Consider the following 15,761-nt stretch of genomic DNA (forward strand, 5'->3'; position numbering starts at 1 on the left):
ATTTCCTGAGAACAACATGGTTACACGCCTTAAGTTTAGTGAATAATAATAATCTACAATTCAAAAGCCATTACAATTGGTTGTCCTGATCAATTTTTTTTTCCTTTCCTTTAGAATTGCATCCACATTTTAGGATGTGAAAGTCCAGATGATTGCTAATGATAAATTATTTCCCCTTTTCTCATATTTTTTATTCCCATATCGGCAATTCAACCTAAATGCTTCTTAAACCATACGCCAATGTTGAGGAAGCTTTCGAAATCAGATTGCGGCCTACAATCAATAGATAAACTTAGCATCGAGGAGAAAGCAAGTCTTGAATTTATTCAGAATGAAAGCTTTATGACTAATTTGGAGATACCTGTCAATTGCATGTACATCCTCTGGAAATACAATGATTTTGACTTCAACTCCTTTCTCTCTCAGAGCACGGGCATACTGAAAATTAAAGCAATATAGGTATGAAATGGAAAAGGATAAGAAGGGGGGAAAAATTGAGAGCAGAATAAAAGATTAGCACTGGACAAGTTAAAATAGTCGGTTAATAATGAAGTCAGAGGCGATGGCATCAGCACTGCCTGATGATATTATGCAAAATTTCTCATGGTGTGTTGCTCATATCTGAACCAGAAGCATGTTTGTGAGTTTGAGATCATATCGACTACACATCCAAATGGTGTAATGGCAGCTGATGTAGCATAATCCAAGAATGATGACTCTTGTTTAGGAAAATGATTTCATCTTTAAAAGCAGAAACCATATTCTGCTAGTTTTAACTTTTTCAGTGCTAAGAAACACCGAGATGAACCCTAGTAGTAGATTTTGTTCTACTGGATAAAAAACAAAACCTGGATATAAAACACGCATTGAAGCAAGCATGTAACTTGGGAATCATACTCCCCCAGTATAAGTTTTTTCAATATAAAAAAAGAGAGAGAGAAAAGCTGTAGTTTCTGTGAAACCGAGCCTTAGTAGTAAATAATAATTGTTTTTCTCTTGAACAAGAACTCAAACCTAGATACAAATAATATCCAGCGTATAAATGATTTTTTTTTCACTTCATAAGCATAGACGCAATATTTATAAAACAAACAAAAAAATCGGAATGAACTGCAATAGATGTCAAACTAACCAGAAAACTCTAGCTTACCTGAAGTCCATTTGATATAGGAACACGAAGATCTTGTGCTCCAAAGAGGAAAAGCATTGGCGTTTTGACCTGAAATTACAAGATTGGCAATGTTTTCCTGAGACTCTGCTTGTTCATGCTAGGGAATTGAAACAAATATTGTCTAGATTGTGCCCATTTATGCTAGGAATTCTACTCTTACTGAACATGTTCTGAATTGAAGCAAATTCTATGAACATCAACATTTTAGACATATTAAATGGACCGGTGAAGCGTCTCTGGGATTTGATCAGTGGCTGTTAGGCAGGTAGACCGACATAACTACTAGAGCATGATGAAAAATAATAATAACACAGTGCATCATCAAAGACAGTACCTATGACCAACTTCATGAGCAGGGTAACAATCATAGCTCAGGGTTTGGTACAACAGTACAAGCATAAGTAAAACTTACTTGCAAGAAAAATATTCACAATTCATACCTTTGGAAGATGTGAGATAGGAGATTTCTCATAAAAAATCTGAAGATTTTCAACCGTAGGAACTTCTGAGAAAAAAGTCTTCCCTTCCTTTCCGAAGGTCTCTGTATAGCACCAATCAGGTATATCAGTGGTGCCCACCATTATTGACAAGTTACAGACAGGGTTGCGAGCAACTGCTGCAACAAATCTGTCTGGAGCCTGGTACAAAGACAAACATTTTTCACATTCTCTATTAATTGGACTGGCTCATATTTGGTTAAAGAGCTGTTCATAGTTCTTTGAACAAAAAATGTTTCCTGAATAAACAGAAATCAGCACATGTTGGCTGTTTTCAAATGGCTAAATAATAAACACAAACACTTAATACGCATGATATCCAGCAAAGAAGTTGGAGGGAGAAGAAACATGGCTTACTTTCTTCACCAATAAGCTAGTTGAATCTATGCTTAATATCGATGAAAAAAAGACACTAGCAAACTGTATAAATGGATTAGCTTTCTTTGCCGGTCATGATAATAGTATATTGTCTTGTCTTCTAAGCACATTGTAGCGAAGAAATATATTTCAAACTGACTAGTCCATAGATAAAAATCTGAGCATGAGGCTTAAACAACAGGTTTGAACTTTGAACTACTGGTCCAGTTCCGGTTTCCATAAAAACTGGAATGAGTACATACGATAACAATCGTGGACTCAATCTAAATGAGCAGTCGTGTGCATACGCAATTTATCATCATAATCAACCTGATCTAGCAGCAAGGATGTTATCCCCCCTATTGAACTCTAAGCCACTTCCAGTATTTGACCTAATTAAATCACTTTTATTACATTAACTACTTTTCTTTGGTCGCCCAAGGCACTTATTTTGCAACTCTACTTCAACTCGTGTAACTAAAAAAATTTATTGGTTGACTTTGAACATATTCATAGCATTTTAACCCATTTTAGTTTATTTTATCTATTGGAATCGGAACTTCAAAGGATTGCTCACGAGTACTGATGTTTTATTTTTTTATCTTTTCCAATAATCTCACACATCCACCTTATCATTTCACCTCAGGTACATTAATGTCTCCTTGGCGAAACTGGTTCATATAGTGTGGAGAGTGATACCGCTGCCTTATAAAATTTTTCTTTAAGTCTAAGGGACACCATGAAGATCACACAAGCTCCTCTCCATACAAAAGCTACAATGGAAGAACAACAAATGCTCATTGATCCGGTGGTAAGATAGGGCCCTGCCCCGCAGGAGGTCAGCGCCGCGTGGAAGATCAAAGTCAAGGCGGTCAATGCCCCCAGGCTAGCGTCCGACCGGGCGACCCCATCAGCCGGTCGGACTAAAGAATGGTCGATCCGACGTTATTACAGCTTGGTCTCGTACCGAGCTTCCGACGCTCAAAAACTATCACCAAAGCAGGCGCCGACCGGCAAGTCATGTGCTGAGCGGCTGGGCATGTGCCGGGCGGACATCCAGATCGACCACAGATCAGATCACGGCCAGTGAAGCGAAAACACAATCCATCAAGCCTAGACAGCAGAAGTAGCCGAGCGGCCTCCCCGCTCGATCCAGACAGCAGAATTAGCCAAGCGGCCACCCGCTCGGCCCACTAGTAGACAAAAGCTGGCCGAGCGGCCCACCCGCTCGGTCCACTAGCAGACAAAGGCAGGATCGACTGATATCCTCCTTGAGACCCGTGCCGCAGACAGACAGCATGATCGATGGCATGATCAGGCAGAGAATCGTACGACGAAAGCTTCCATTGTCTTGTCAGGATATGCTCGGGCTGTTGAGGTATGGTGTCAGGTACACTTTTCTGACACGTCCTATCAGGAAAAGCTTTGAGATGCGTGCACGCCTCAAGGAGCGTGCACGCGCACCCTGGGAGCCCTATATAAAGGACCCTAAACTTCGACGAAGGTATGCACATTCTACTGTAGCTACAGTTACGCTGCCACTTTCGTTTCTTTGCTTGCTTGTTGCTTTCGCCGGAGATCTGACTTGAGCGTCGGAGGATCATCGCCAGGGAACCACTCCCTGGCTTGGCACTGATGCTTTTCTGCTTGCAAGCTAGTCTCATCGGAGGTCCACGCACGGTCAACAGGAGCGTCACATCCCCAGCGTCCGTCACCTCGACTCTTGGATAGGATCAAATTTGGCGCCGTCTGTGAGAATGCACCTGCATCCGAGCCGAGAGGATGGAAGAAGCTGGACGACTTCACACGGTGGCGCTCACTCAAAAGGAGCTCGACGTACTTGTACAATCGCGAGCGGCAAAATTAGTCGAGCAGCAGCAGCAAAGAGCGCTAGCCGATCGGCTGGCTCAAGAAGCAACATCGGCTTCGGGAGGCCGAGCGGCCCATGAAGACCGACCAGAGCAACTGTCCATCTGGGGGCAGAATAAAGGATCGACCGGCACTCACGGGGAGGCTCCACCCACGCCTATTCCATTCCACCGAGCCTTGTTTCAAATGCCCTAGGAGATCGCTCAAGCTAATCAGGAAAGGAGTTCTTCAGATGAAGCGCTCATTCGGGATGCAAGGAAAGGAAAAGCGCCCCAAGCTGACTTGTCTCCCGAGCGGATCAATCGCCAGTTCTCCGAGGCGATACTGCAAGATCCACTGCCAAGGCATTACACTCCCTTGGCGATCGGGGAATACAACGGGTCAACTGACCCGGACGACCATTTGGGAAAATTCGACAACGCTGTCACCCTCCACCGATATACAGATGGGGTGAAGTGTCGAGTCTTCCTCACGGCACTCTCCGGTTCGGCTCAGCGGTGGTTCAGAAGGCTGCCGGACGGATCAATAAGGAGCTTCAAAGAGTTCCGAACGACCTTCTTACACCACTTCGCAAGCAACAGACGATACTAGAAGACGAGCGTCAGCTTGTTCTCCATGAAGCAAGGCCCTAGAGAGTCCCTCCGAGCGTACATCCAACACTTCAATCAGGTGGCCACGGACATCCCATCGGTCTCGTCTGAGATCATGATGAATGCGTTCACCCAAGGGCTCGTGGATGGAGATTTCTTCCAGTCTCTCATCCGAAAGTCACCTCGGGACTACGACCACATGTTGAAGAAGGCCAACGAATACATAAACGTGGAAGAGGCCCAGGCGGCGAGGAGGAAGGAAACGCCATCCGAACCATCGGTGCCGACTGAAAGGAGGCCGCCAATCAGCCACCACGAGGACCCTGAGCCGAAGGGACACGACTACACTAGGAAGCAAGGCCTCATGCAGTTCAGCACGTGGCCTCACGGCATCTGAAACCAAAAGGGAAGGTATGGGCCCCCATGTTCTGTTCCTTCCATCAGTTCGCAACCCACAATACCCGCGTCTGTCGCGGATTCAACTCAGTCGCCCAACCGGCGCCCAGAAGTTATCGCCACCGGTGTCCCTCTCTTGACCGACGACACGGGCACCACGGTGCCGAACGACGAGAGGACGCAAGGAGATCACCACAGCAGCCCCATAGGAGAAGCGCTGACCCCGCTTCAGGGCATCGCGGGAGGACTCCAGAGCACCTTCAAGGGTCCTCACTTGCCCCCCTAGCCAAGCAGTTGCCCCGTTCAACGATCAGCAAGTTCTCCGCCTCCTTGAGCTTCTCGGCTAACTCCTGAACCTTCTGGTTCTTCAACTCCAGGTCAGCTATCACCTGAGTCTCGAACCGACCCAGCATGATGGCCTGATCGGTAGACTTCTTCCGCTCGACCTCCAGGAGTTTATTAGCCTTCTCCAGGTCGACCTGCAATTGGGTAAGGCATGGCCCCTGAGAGGAGGATGCACCACCAAAGATTTTGAGCTTCTTCAGCTCATCCTCCACGAAGGCAAGACGCCGACACATTGTCACACTCTCCACCCAGTACTGCCGCGGAATCGAAGAATGTTAATGACGAGCGGAGGTAAAATCACGAATGGATCATTGCATACATATCCCAGTGGACATTTGCAGGTGGCTGTTGGCGAGCAACCCTGGAGGCATGGTTGCGGCACGTGCTCGGGCCTCCTCCCAAACCTTGGCGAGCGGCCCACGGATGAGTACCTGATGTTCCGAAGTTAGCGGTTGATCGCCGGCCGCCAAAAACTCCTCCGTTGGGGGTGAAGGATGGCCGTCACGAATCGGCGGCCGCTCGGAGCTGATTGGGAGGACGCCGCTGGGCCAAAGGCTTGGGAGGTCGGGGCCTGAAGAATGCCGGATCGCAGAATCCTGCACCGAGCTGGAGGGAGAGACGTGATCGGCTGGGCAGCAACGGGTCCAGCGGCAGATCGGCCAGTGAAGGTAATCCGGCCAGCCCCAATACTTTTTCAGGTATGATTGAGGCGGAAGTCCGACCTGCCACTTAGTGCGGAAGATCGGTCGCTCGGGGAGTCGCATGTAGAAAAAGTAATTTTTCCAATGTTTATTGGAAGATGACATTTTGTCGAAAAAGACCAAACCGACCCGAGACTGGAAGAGAACGACCACACTGCATAAGAGGCGAAAGGAATTGGGGGTGAGCTGTGCTAAAGGGACACGAAAGTAGTTACAGACCTCAACTATGAAAGGATGGATGGGGAATCGAAGACCAACCACGAATTGGTCTCGGAAAAAATAGACAGTGCTGGTCGGTGGGTCATGGGGCCGATCGGACGGGGAGGCCAGGATTATCTCGTGGTCAAAGGGAAGGTCAAAGGCATTCATGAGGCTCGCAGGGTCGCCTGCGTCAAACCTGGTCTCCATAGTGGTGTACCGGAGTCCGGGAGCAATGTCCGACGGCAGCGATGAACTGGCCATTGCCAAAGGAATTGGGAAAGGCAGAAAGCTCGAGGGACGAAAAGTAAAAACGCAAAACACACACCTGAACAGTAGTGCTGGGAGAAAAGGACGGCGAGAACTTGACGACGGGAAGGGTTGAAGGAGCTTACGAAAAGGAAAAGTTGACGCGGGAGAGGAGCCCAAAGATGCCAGAGCACTGGTCGCACACACAAAATCATCGGCAGCTATCGGAGAAGAAGACACAAAGTGGGAAGAAGGAGGACGCGACGATCTTATAAAGGTTGGGCTCGGCTGATCGGAGTCGTCCGATCTAGGTCACGGGAATCGGAGCGCAGAATCCAGCCGTTGAATTCAAACGGCCAAACGTCACATCAGCGTCTGCCGCCTCGGGCGTGCGGCGACTGCAACGACGACACGTGGCACGCTCTCACAGGGCGACATTTAATGGGTGCCATTATTAGATGTGGCGCGCGCTCGGCCTTAATGGGGGTGATTTGCACGAATTCCGAAGAAATTCGGATTACATCAACATTGACCACGCGGTTCACACTCACCCAAAGACGCCGAAGGAAGAATCTCCCAAGTGCAAACCTTTAGAATGTCGAGCGGCCCAAAAGATCAGTCCTGCACGGACCGATCGAGGTCCAACTAGCCTCATGGCCGATCGGCTAACCGATCTCCAAACTACTTGTCTAGTCAGTCGGACTTACAACCTCCTTCAACTAGACTTGAGGAGGAGGCACGTGATCTGGTGGTAAGGTAGGGCCCCACCCCGCAGGAGGTCAGCGCCACGTGGAACGTCAAAATCAAGGCGGTCAATACCTCCAGGCTAGCGTCCGACCGGGCGACCCCATCAGCCGGTCGGACTAAAGAATGGTCAGTCCGACGTTATTACAGCTTGGTCTCGTACCGAGCTTCCGACACTCAAAGACTATCACCAAAGCAGGCGCCGACCAGCAAGTCATGTGCCGAGCGACTAGGCATGTGCCGGGCGGACATCCGGATCGGCCACAGATCAAATCACGGCCAGCGAAGCGAAAACACGACCCATCAAGCCTAGACAGCGGAAGTAGCCGAGCGGCCTCCCCGCTCGGCCCAGATAGCAGAATTAGCCAAGCGGCCACCCGCTCGGCCCACTAGTAGACAAAAGCTGGCCGAACGGCCCACCCGCTCGGCCCACTAGCAGACAAAGGCAGGATCAACTGATATCCTCCTCGAGACCTGTGCCACAGACAGATAGCATGGTCGGCGGCATGATCAGGCAGAGAATCGTACGACGGAAGCTTCCATTGTCTTGTTAGGATATGCTCGGGTTGTTGAGGTATGGTGTCAGGTACACTTTTCTGACACGTCCTATCAGGGAAAGCTTTGAGATGCGTGCATGCCTCGAGGAGCGTGCACACGCACCCCTGGGAGCCCTATATAAAGGACCCCAAGCTTCGACGAAGGTATGCTCATTCTACTGTAACTACGTAACCACTTTCGTTTCTTTGCTTACTTGCTGTTTTCGCCGGAGATCTAACTTGAGCGTCAGAGGGCCATCGCCGGAGAACCATTCCCTGGCTCGGCACTGACGCTTTTGTGCTTGCAGGCTAGTTTCATCGGAGGTTCACGCACGATCAACAGGAGCGCCACATCCCCAGCGTCCGTCACCTTGACTCTCGGACAGAATCACTCATGTTCATGATGCAAATGGAGAAAGAATATAACTGGTGGTATAATCTTGTATGATTTCAACATATACAATTATTATTCCTCATGAGCTGTGTATGCTAGATGGCATATAATTTTGTGTGATACTGAAAAGAACATTCTAACGGATGATACAATATCCATAAGAGCTGAGCAGGAACACTTCCTAACTAAACATGAGGAAAAATACAAGCAGAGGAAAACAAAATGACCAAGTTCATGAAGCAACTACCTCATCACAGAATCTTGTATGATTCCAACACATACAATGTTTGGTCATGACATAATAGTGATCCATATTACACATCATATGTAAATAAAGCTTCCACCGAAGGCACTAAAAATCAAATATTTGGATAAAACACATTATGCAACCCAATTTGCTTGATCGGTTTATGTATGGAGCAACTTGCATCATTGTATCAAATTAAAAGAATGATAGTGAAAGCACATCGGAAGAACCACAAACATGAATGAAATTTAAGAGATCTAACCTGGCCCACTAAATGAGTAGTTAAGAAGCCTCCATGCGAGCCTCCAACAACAGCTACCTTAGATGAGCTTGCAAGCCCTTTATGAATGACATAGTCTAAAGCTGTAAGTACGTCATCTACATCCTGACCACAATAAAAGTTATGTTCCATGTCAGAAACTGCAGAAAAATCCTTACCACAGACTATTGAACATAATCAGAAACCGTTTCAAAAGCATGGCAAAGCAAGCACCTGGCAACCAATTCTTCCTGGGAGAGACTGCAATGCTTCTTCACCAAATCCCAGTGAACCCCTGTTAACAGTTGCCAAACAAAATCATAAGAAGATAATGGAAACAGAGAAGCTCTAACATGAGGAAGAAGACCAAGCTAAAGAAAGTAAAATAGTTATCGAAAGAAATGTTCATCAGTTTTGATGAAGATAAGGAGAAATGGACATTTTATCGATATTTCTATTGCTTTTTATGTTTGGGTTAAATTGCGGAGTGCAGTAAAATATGGGGAATACCAATAGTCAAGGAAGTTCTCAGGGTGCAAACTGGAAAAACCATAAACACTGAAAAACAAGAGGAATCCTCTTATAAATCATGAGATATTTCAAGAGGGAGATATAAGTTTACAGAGTTCAACGACAGCAAGCTGGAATCAAGTAGCTAGAGAAAAAACTCAGTATCCACTGAGATCTTGTAATCCACCAAGAGAAAAGGATCTTTACCTGAACTAGGGGATAAAAGAAACTGCATAGCATCCTTATGTCATGTAAACTAAGAAACCAATTTGCAAAATCACCACACTAAACCTTGGAAGTCAAGTTACACCCAGTAAAAGAAATTTTTTAAAAGTTACCAACTGCAGGGTACCAATATATGAAAAAAAAAGTCTACAACACTTGCATCACTACAACAGGATGAGAACTGAGAATCTTCTCATTACAGTAAAATAATACATGAACACGTAGGTCCCAATAGATAGAATAGAAACTTGACTAACTCAGTCTACCGAAATGTGGAAGACTCACCTGTAGTTCACCACAAGCAAGTTATAGCCTAGTGAAGAAAGATATGCCAATGACTTTGAGTAGTTTGTCAATGAAACTGCATGTGGTCCACCATGAAGGACAAGAATTAATGGAGCACATAAGCCATCCTCTTGAGTCTGCTTGCATGATTCACCAGAAGCAAAAGGTGGATGAGACACAAAGATAGCCTCAAATGGTTTTTTAGCACCTGCATTTTGACAATAACCAAATTGTTCCATAAAATTATTCATTGGATAGTATAACAAACATAAATGCAAGGGATGGTAATTGTTCTAAAAGATAAGCCAATAAGTACCAGATCACAAAATCAAATATATGATGAATTAATTGTAGTAAGTCACTAATGGTTAAAGTACAAAGAAATAAACTTCAACATAATATATATTATATATATTTATAAATACTATAATATCTAAATATATATAATAATTTACATATTGGTAAAATTTGTGCAAAATAGTGTTAAATAACTTAAATGCGAATTGTTTCAGACTACAAGTAAAAAATGCCTTCTATGACAATGGAAATGGAATTGCAGCTTGCAGACCATTTTTAGGCAAATAAACACACACCCCTAGAGGCTTCTGTAATTCAACTAAAAACAGACCTAGCCTGTACATTTACCTTTAGAAAGTTCTGCAGAAGGATTTCTGACAGGAATCTTCAATATACTAAACTTAAGTGATGACAACAAAGAGCTGACCTGAGAAACATAAGTAAAATGCTTTATCATAAGATAATCTAAAGTTGGAATAGCTAAAATATACTTAACTGAGAAGAATATGACTGAGTATACCTACCTTATCAGAGTATCTTAAAGTGGGAGTAGGCACACCTAACCAAGTCCATGTACTCAATTGGTCCTTCTGGGAAGTATGGCATCCATACTGGATTTGTGGTGGGTTAATGGGACTGCTGTAAACTTGGAATACAAGGAAAACATGTGCAACGTGACAACGAGTTAGTTAATTTCCTTTTATTTTGCAAACTAAAGTTAGCTTACCAGCAAGAATATCATCTCCATGTAGCGCAAGAACACCCCATGAGAAATTTGATTCATGTGGACTGATACGTAAAACTTTGCCACTGTGGAAATTATTTTTGTGCATTACAGGCAAGAATAATGCAGTATTGACTTCAGAGTTTTTATCTGCGATAGGAAGTACCTGATAATATTTACTGAAAGAATTACTTGGGTGCTGCACCATACAGATGAAACAATCATGGTAGAGCCATCAGAAAGCCATGGATATGGTAGAAATTCGGAATTATAAAGTCCAGGAAAGCAATCATCCTCAGGACACATGATAACAGGGACCTGAAAGGCACAGGTCTATAATCAGAATGGTAACAAATGAAGGGAAGCCATCATACCCAGTATCAACGTAAAATAGATATGGAACTAAAAGTACATGGCCATGGCCAACTTACAAAATCATTTGACTATGTTAACTTAAACTGTATTCCAAAATTTTATCACATTCATTAAACCTCAATACAGCATACACATATAGGGCAATGGCGTGTAATCCCTCATAATGACTATTTTGATTTAAGTTTCCACATACGAATATCTGTAGTTTACACATACAAGAACTAAAAAGTTCATGGTTCAATAAACAGAAAGGGGGATCCTTTCCTGCTTATTCCTAGTAATAGGAGGATTGCATCTAATACCCATCAATCTTGACCTTTACATTTTATAAAAATGTATCTGCAACCAAGAAAAGGAACATAGTTTTTTGTTCATGTAAGCAGGAATGTCATGAATTATTTAGCAGCTATTATTAAATTACAAAGTAAACTATCCGAAACTGAAAGATAATAAGTGAAAATTCGTCAACCCACAAAAATCAAGAGATAATCACTCAAGTTCGGTCAATCCCAATCACACTAGCCCAAATTGATGAGGCCCTGACATATTAGGACTGAATGGATCCCAATATTGATACTCGGCGAACTATAAAGGTGAGATGACATAAAGGAAAACCTAGGGTAGTAATTTCTCAACATTTCAAATTTCATTCAATGCTAATCAATGCAAGCGGAATTTTTCGTTTTGTCTATTGATCAGCATGTGAAGAGCTCTAATACATTCGGTATTTGACCAAACCAATAGAAGGGGTTCCAGCAATGAGGACATGTAGTGGCTTTGCAATTTTTAGCATATTCCATGTGGATGATGCGGATTCATGATTTCCAATGTCTTCTACAAGGATCATCATGAACTCTGTAGTGAGTTCCAACATCTTGTACAAGAACCATCACCATTTCTAGAGTCTTCTAGGACTGTCACAAACTCCTTCCGCAAGGATTGGAAGTGATTCATGAGCTCCTAGCACTGCTATGCATGACTTCTGCATATACCCAAGGCATGTCATGACTCGCGAGGTTTCCAACATCAGCAATGCTCCCTCCTTTATTACTCTTCTCTTTGGAATGCCTGCTGCCATTGCTGCCATTTGTCAGCATGGCTAAAATGGCACAAATCTGTTTTGTTCCATCCAGGGAACGAAATCAGGGCTCATAATGAGATTTTTCAACCTTCAATTTTCTTTATGAAACCTAAAATAATCCATAATAAGATGTTGGTGTACATATGTAGACTGGAAAGAAAAGTTAAAATAATCTGCCATTGTATTTCAAGAAAAGATCATCCGACTGAAATGTCTGTCCATATACAGCAGCGAAACTAGAGATCAACATGCACAAGGTGGACTGTTTGCTTTTTATAGGTAACATACAAGTCACTATCAATTAAGAATAGAATGTTGGTTATAGAATGCATGTGCATTGATACAGCAGAAATATGTCCTGGCCAACAAAAGTGTGCCCGTGAGATGAAGAGATACCACATCAATGATATCCAGGGAATGATGAAGCAGTCCATCAGAAGGCCAAACAATTCTGTGAAGTGAATCTGTTGCAATATGAGCACCACTTTCAACAGCGTTCCTTGCAGATACAAAAACCAAATACTTCCCATTTGGACTGCAATAATATAGTCAGATTTGAATGAAGTACCACACCGGATTGTGATAGCTAATTCACACAAATTACATACATCATATCAAAATTTAAAAAGAAAAATGACAAAAAACAATAAGACAATGTGGACTGAGATATGGAACAAAGTACTGTAAGGAAAATAAATAAATAAATAAATAAATAATAGTGTTAAAAAGGATGCATGTATGCCCATAAGGCTTTTGGTTTTTGCATAACAATCTAATAGAAGGAAGTTCTTTCTAATGAACTTGATATCATTATCATATAGCTCGAAAATGTCCAACCTAAGAACCCAACTTGAGGTGCAACAATTATTAGTGTCATGCTCATTCAAGCGCATTAAAGATGGATATCACTCCCTAAATCAACACAACTCTGAGCGAGCATCTTCCTACATATTTTTTTTCTGATGAAAAGTAATAAATAATTGGTAAAAAAGAAAATTTTAAACATTGCATTTTGTAACTGGTGATAAAAGTTAAAAAATATACAATTCACGTTCAGTTATGAAATGCCTAGAGACAATGGAAGGCATATATGAAATTTTTAGAAGTTGAAATGATCTCATTTGTTTCTACAAGTACTCTTTTTTCACTAATGACTATTATACTGAAATCTGTCATTTGCCACAAAATTCCAATTAAAGAGCAAATCAGATTATAGATTAGGACCTAATAAATAATGTTAAACAAATCCTAAGAGAAGTTTGATAAGCCATTAATATCTTCCTGTTCATTATAGACAGAGCCCTAATAAGTAATGCTGAACAAATTGCTAAGAGAAGTTTCATATATCATTACTATCTTCTTGCTACGTACAAAGACTATTTATGTATAATCACTTGGAAGAAGAGGTCATAATACAAACAACTTCCCATTTCCATCTTGTTGGCCCCGCCACCAACTAATGTGCCCTCAAGAAACATTTGAATGTGTGTCTTTCAAATAGTTATATCATAAAAAATCAAACATATTTCTGGAAAAAATAATGAAAAAATACATAATTTCTACCTTCATTATTTAAAGTACCAAAACATCTAACTTATTCGATGTACATTACCTATTACCAGAAATAAAATCCTAAAAATATAAATTAAGGAGAGAGCCAATGTTACCTGAAACGGGGACAGAATGCGCTACCTAAGTCTTGAGTTAAATTGATTGCAGAATTGACAACATCTTCATTCCTGATGAATGGTGGCCAGCAATATGAGGTAATTGCCACAGCAAACATCTCCAAACTAAGATAATTGTAGGTAATAGAAAAAGATGGCAGACTCACCCATTTGACGACTCACTGGAACTTTGATCCTGAAAAGGATCACCAATTCCATATAGGGCACATGGCCTATTGTAACAATACTTGATTCCAAGCTTTCTTGGAGTTTTTTGAGGTCCATTTTCAATTGACCACCCAACAAAAACCAATGAATTATTTGCCTTAGAAGTTGATGGAGCCCAAACAACTTGGCCCACACTTAAGCTCCTGGGAATGCCTTTAACAGACCGTACTTCTCCACTGGAAAAAACATGAAAACAATGTCGTTATTTGTATAATTTTCCAGTGTTTACAACAGTAAATGGACTAGGTCAGACCTATTGATGCTGACAACGAAGAGTGAAGGGTTCCTTTTATTAGAATATGTTTCACCCCAGCCCTCTTCCCAGTCCCCTTGCCCTTTCCAGCTATTAAAATCTTTCTCAGAAGAACCTTCTTTCTTGAAGCCTAAATAATTAAACACTGGTTTTTCTAAAGGTGGTTCCTCAGCAACATAGGCGATCATTGACTCATCATGGTTCCAGGAAATCCCCTCAAACCTATAACAAAGCCAATATAATCATTTCAAAAAAAGAACAAAATGCAGATGAAGTAACCACAATGAGGGTATAATTTATCAAGCGCATTTTGTAGCAGGAAAAATAATAATTTACATCATCAATTCTTCTTACCATCCGTCGGTGTATACTGAACCATGAACTGATTGGGGAACGTGAATTTCCTTTTCCAATAGCGCCGGCCCCCAAATTTCGAGCACCGTTGGTGAATCGTTCTCTTTATTACGAACCACCAGAAGCTTCGAGCCTGATGGCGATGGGACAACTGCAGACGCCCCGTTCATCTCCACGGGAAATGGCGACCATTGAAACTCGACAGAGTCTTCACTAGCCTTCGAGATATGAGAAGACAAAACCATCATCCTCTTCTTGTTAGTCAAAAGATCCACTTGCCGGACAATGAACATCGCCCGCGAGGTATTTGCTACATTTACAGTAAGGAACAAAGAGCAAAATCAATAAGATGAAAGAAATAGGCAACACGAAGAAGCCTTCATCATCATTCTGAAGAATATAACCATTTCCAGACTTAAAGATCCAAGCCTTGTCGATGGTGGGGACGTTCGTGAACTCCTGGAGCAATTTAGACTGCGAGGCGTACTCATCAGCGTTCGCCGGGTCGATCGCGACGGAGGACATTTCCTTGGCAAAGATTGCTTGCGCAGACGAAGACACAGACAGTTTCCGACTGGTCAAGATGGAATCTTGGATGAGACGAATCAGCGAACAGAAATCGAACAAGTGCTGGGAGAGGGGGGAAAAGAGGACTGAGAGATGAAATAAATCGATCTTAAGAGCAACCGGACTGATTACGTGGTGACGGTGGAGAAGTGTTTTGGAAAGCGCCGCGACGACGACAAAGGGCGACAGTTGGAGCGACGGCGGAGGAGGCAGCAGCGCAGGCGGAGCGGAAATCGAACCAATGCGATAGCGGCGGCCAAGACTGGTGACATCGATGGGGTTAAGATAAGTAAGAAAATGAGATAGCTCTGCTGCGTCGGAAGGAATCTAAAGATACCTCAACTTCATTTTTTTTTTAAAAAAAAAAAAGCAAAAAAAAAACAGAACAACAGCCCTTTAAAATCTCCCCTAACTAAAAACTTGATAAAATTGTATAAATTTTCTAATTTTAAATAAAAAACTAATAATGTCAAAAGCTTTTCAACAATGATTGGAGCAAAATGTTGATGGCATTAAAATCTCATGGGGCAAACGGATGGTTTTAAAAATTAGAGAGAATTGATTAAAAAAATGTAGTTATTTCTTTAAAAATTTCAAATTTTTTTATCGTAGAGTATTTATATAATAAATATATCTCTACAG

The 15,761-nt window shown here is 42.7% G+C and overlaps 1 protein-coding gene across 4 annotated transcripts; it reads right to left on the reverse strand.

Moving 5' to 3' along the window:
- Position 1: 1 nt before the first annotated feature.
- LOC121977707 (acylamino-acid-releasing enzyme 1-like) lies at positions 2-15,414 on the reverse strand. 4 transcript variants are annotated; one of them, XR_006111021.1, is made up of 18 exons: positions 15,252-15,414; positions 14,957-15,126; positions 14,553-14,862; positions 14,199-14,420; positions 13,885-14,121; positions 13,718-13,789; positions 12,447-12,585; positions 10,761-10,912; positions 10,598-10,680; positions 10,395-10,516; positions 10,219-10,297; positions 9,574-9,781; positions 8,788-8,848; positions 8,557-8,679; positions 1,612-1,712; positions 1,151-1,219; positions 362-438; positions 2-273 (listed from the first exon to the last, which is right to left on the reverse strand). XR_006111021.1 is itself a non-coding variant. In XM_042530153.1 (18 exons), exons 1-18 carry the CDS (start codon positions 15,389-15,391, stop codon positions 210-212), a joined length of 2,526 nt encoding a protein of 841 aa, XP_042386087.1. In that variant the 5' UTR covers positions 15,392-15,413; the 3' UTR covers positions 2-209. The 4 variants fall into 4 exon arrangements, 3 of the variants coding, with proteins under 3 accessions (XP_042386087.1, XP_042386100.1, XP_042386095.1); XM_042530153.1 differs by having other exon boundaries at positions 1,612-1,809; positions 15,252-15,413; XM_042530166.1 differs by having other exon boundaries at positions 1,612-1,809; positions 15,240-15,392.
- Between the last annotated feature and the right edge of the window lie 347 nt (positions 15,415-15,761).

This window comes from Zingiber officinale, chromosome 1B, assembly GCF_018446385.1.
Source record: "Zingiber officinale cultivar Zhangliang chromosome 1B, Zo_v1.1, whole genome shotgun sequence".
NCBI classification, from domain to species: Eukaryota; Viridiplantae; Streptophyta; class Magnoliopsida; order Zingiberales; family Zingiberaceae; genus Zingiber; species Zingiber officinale.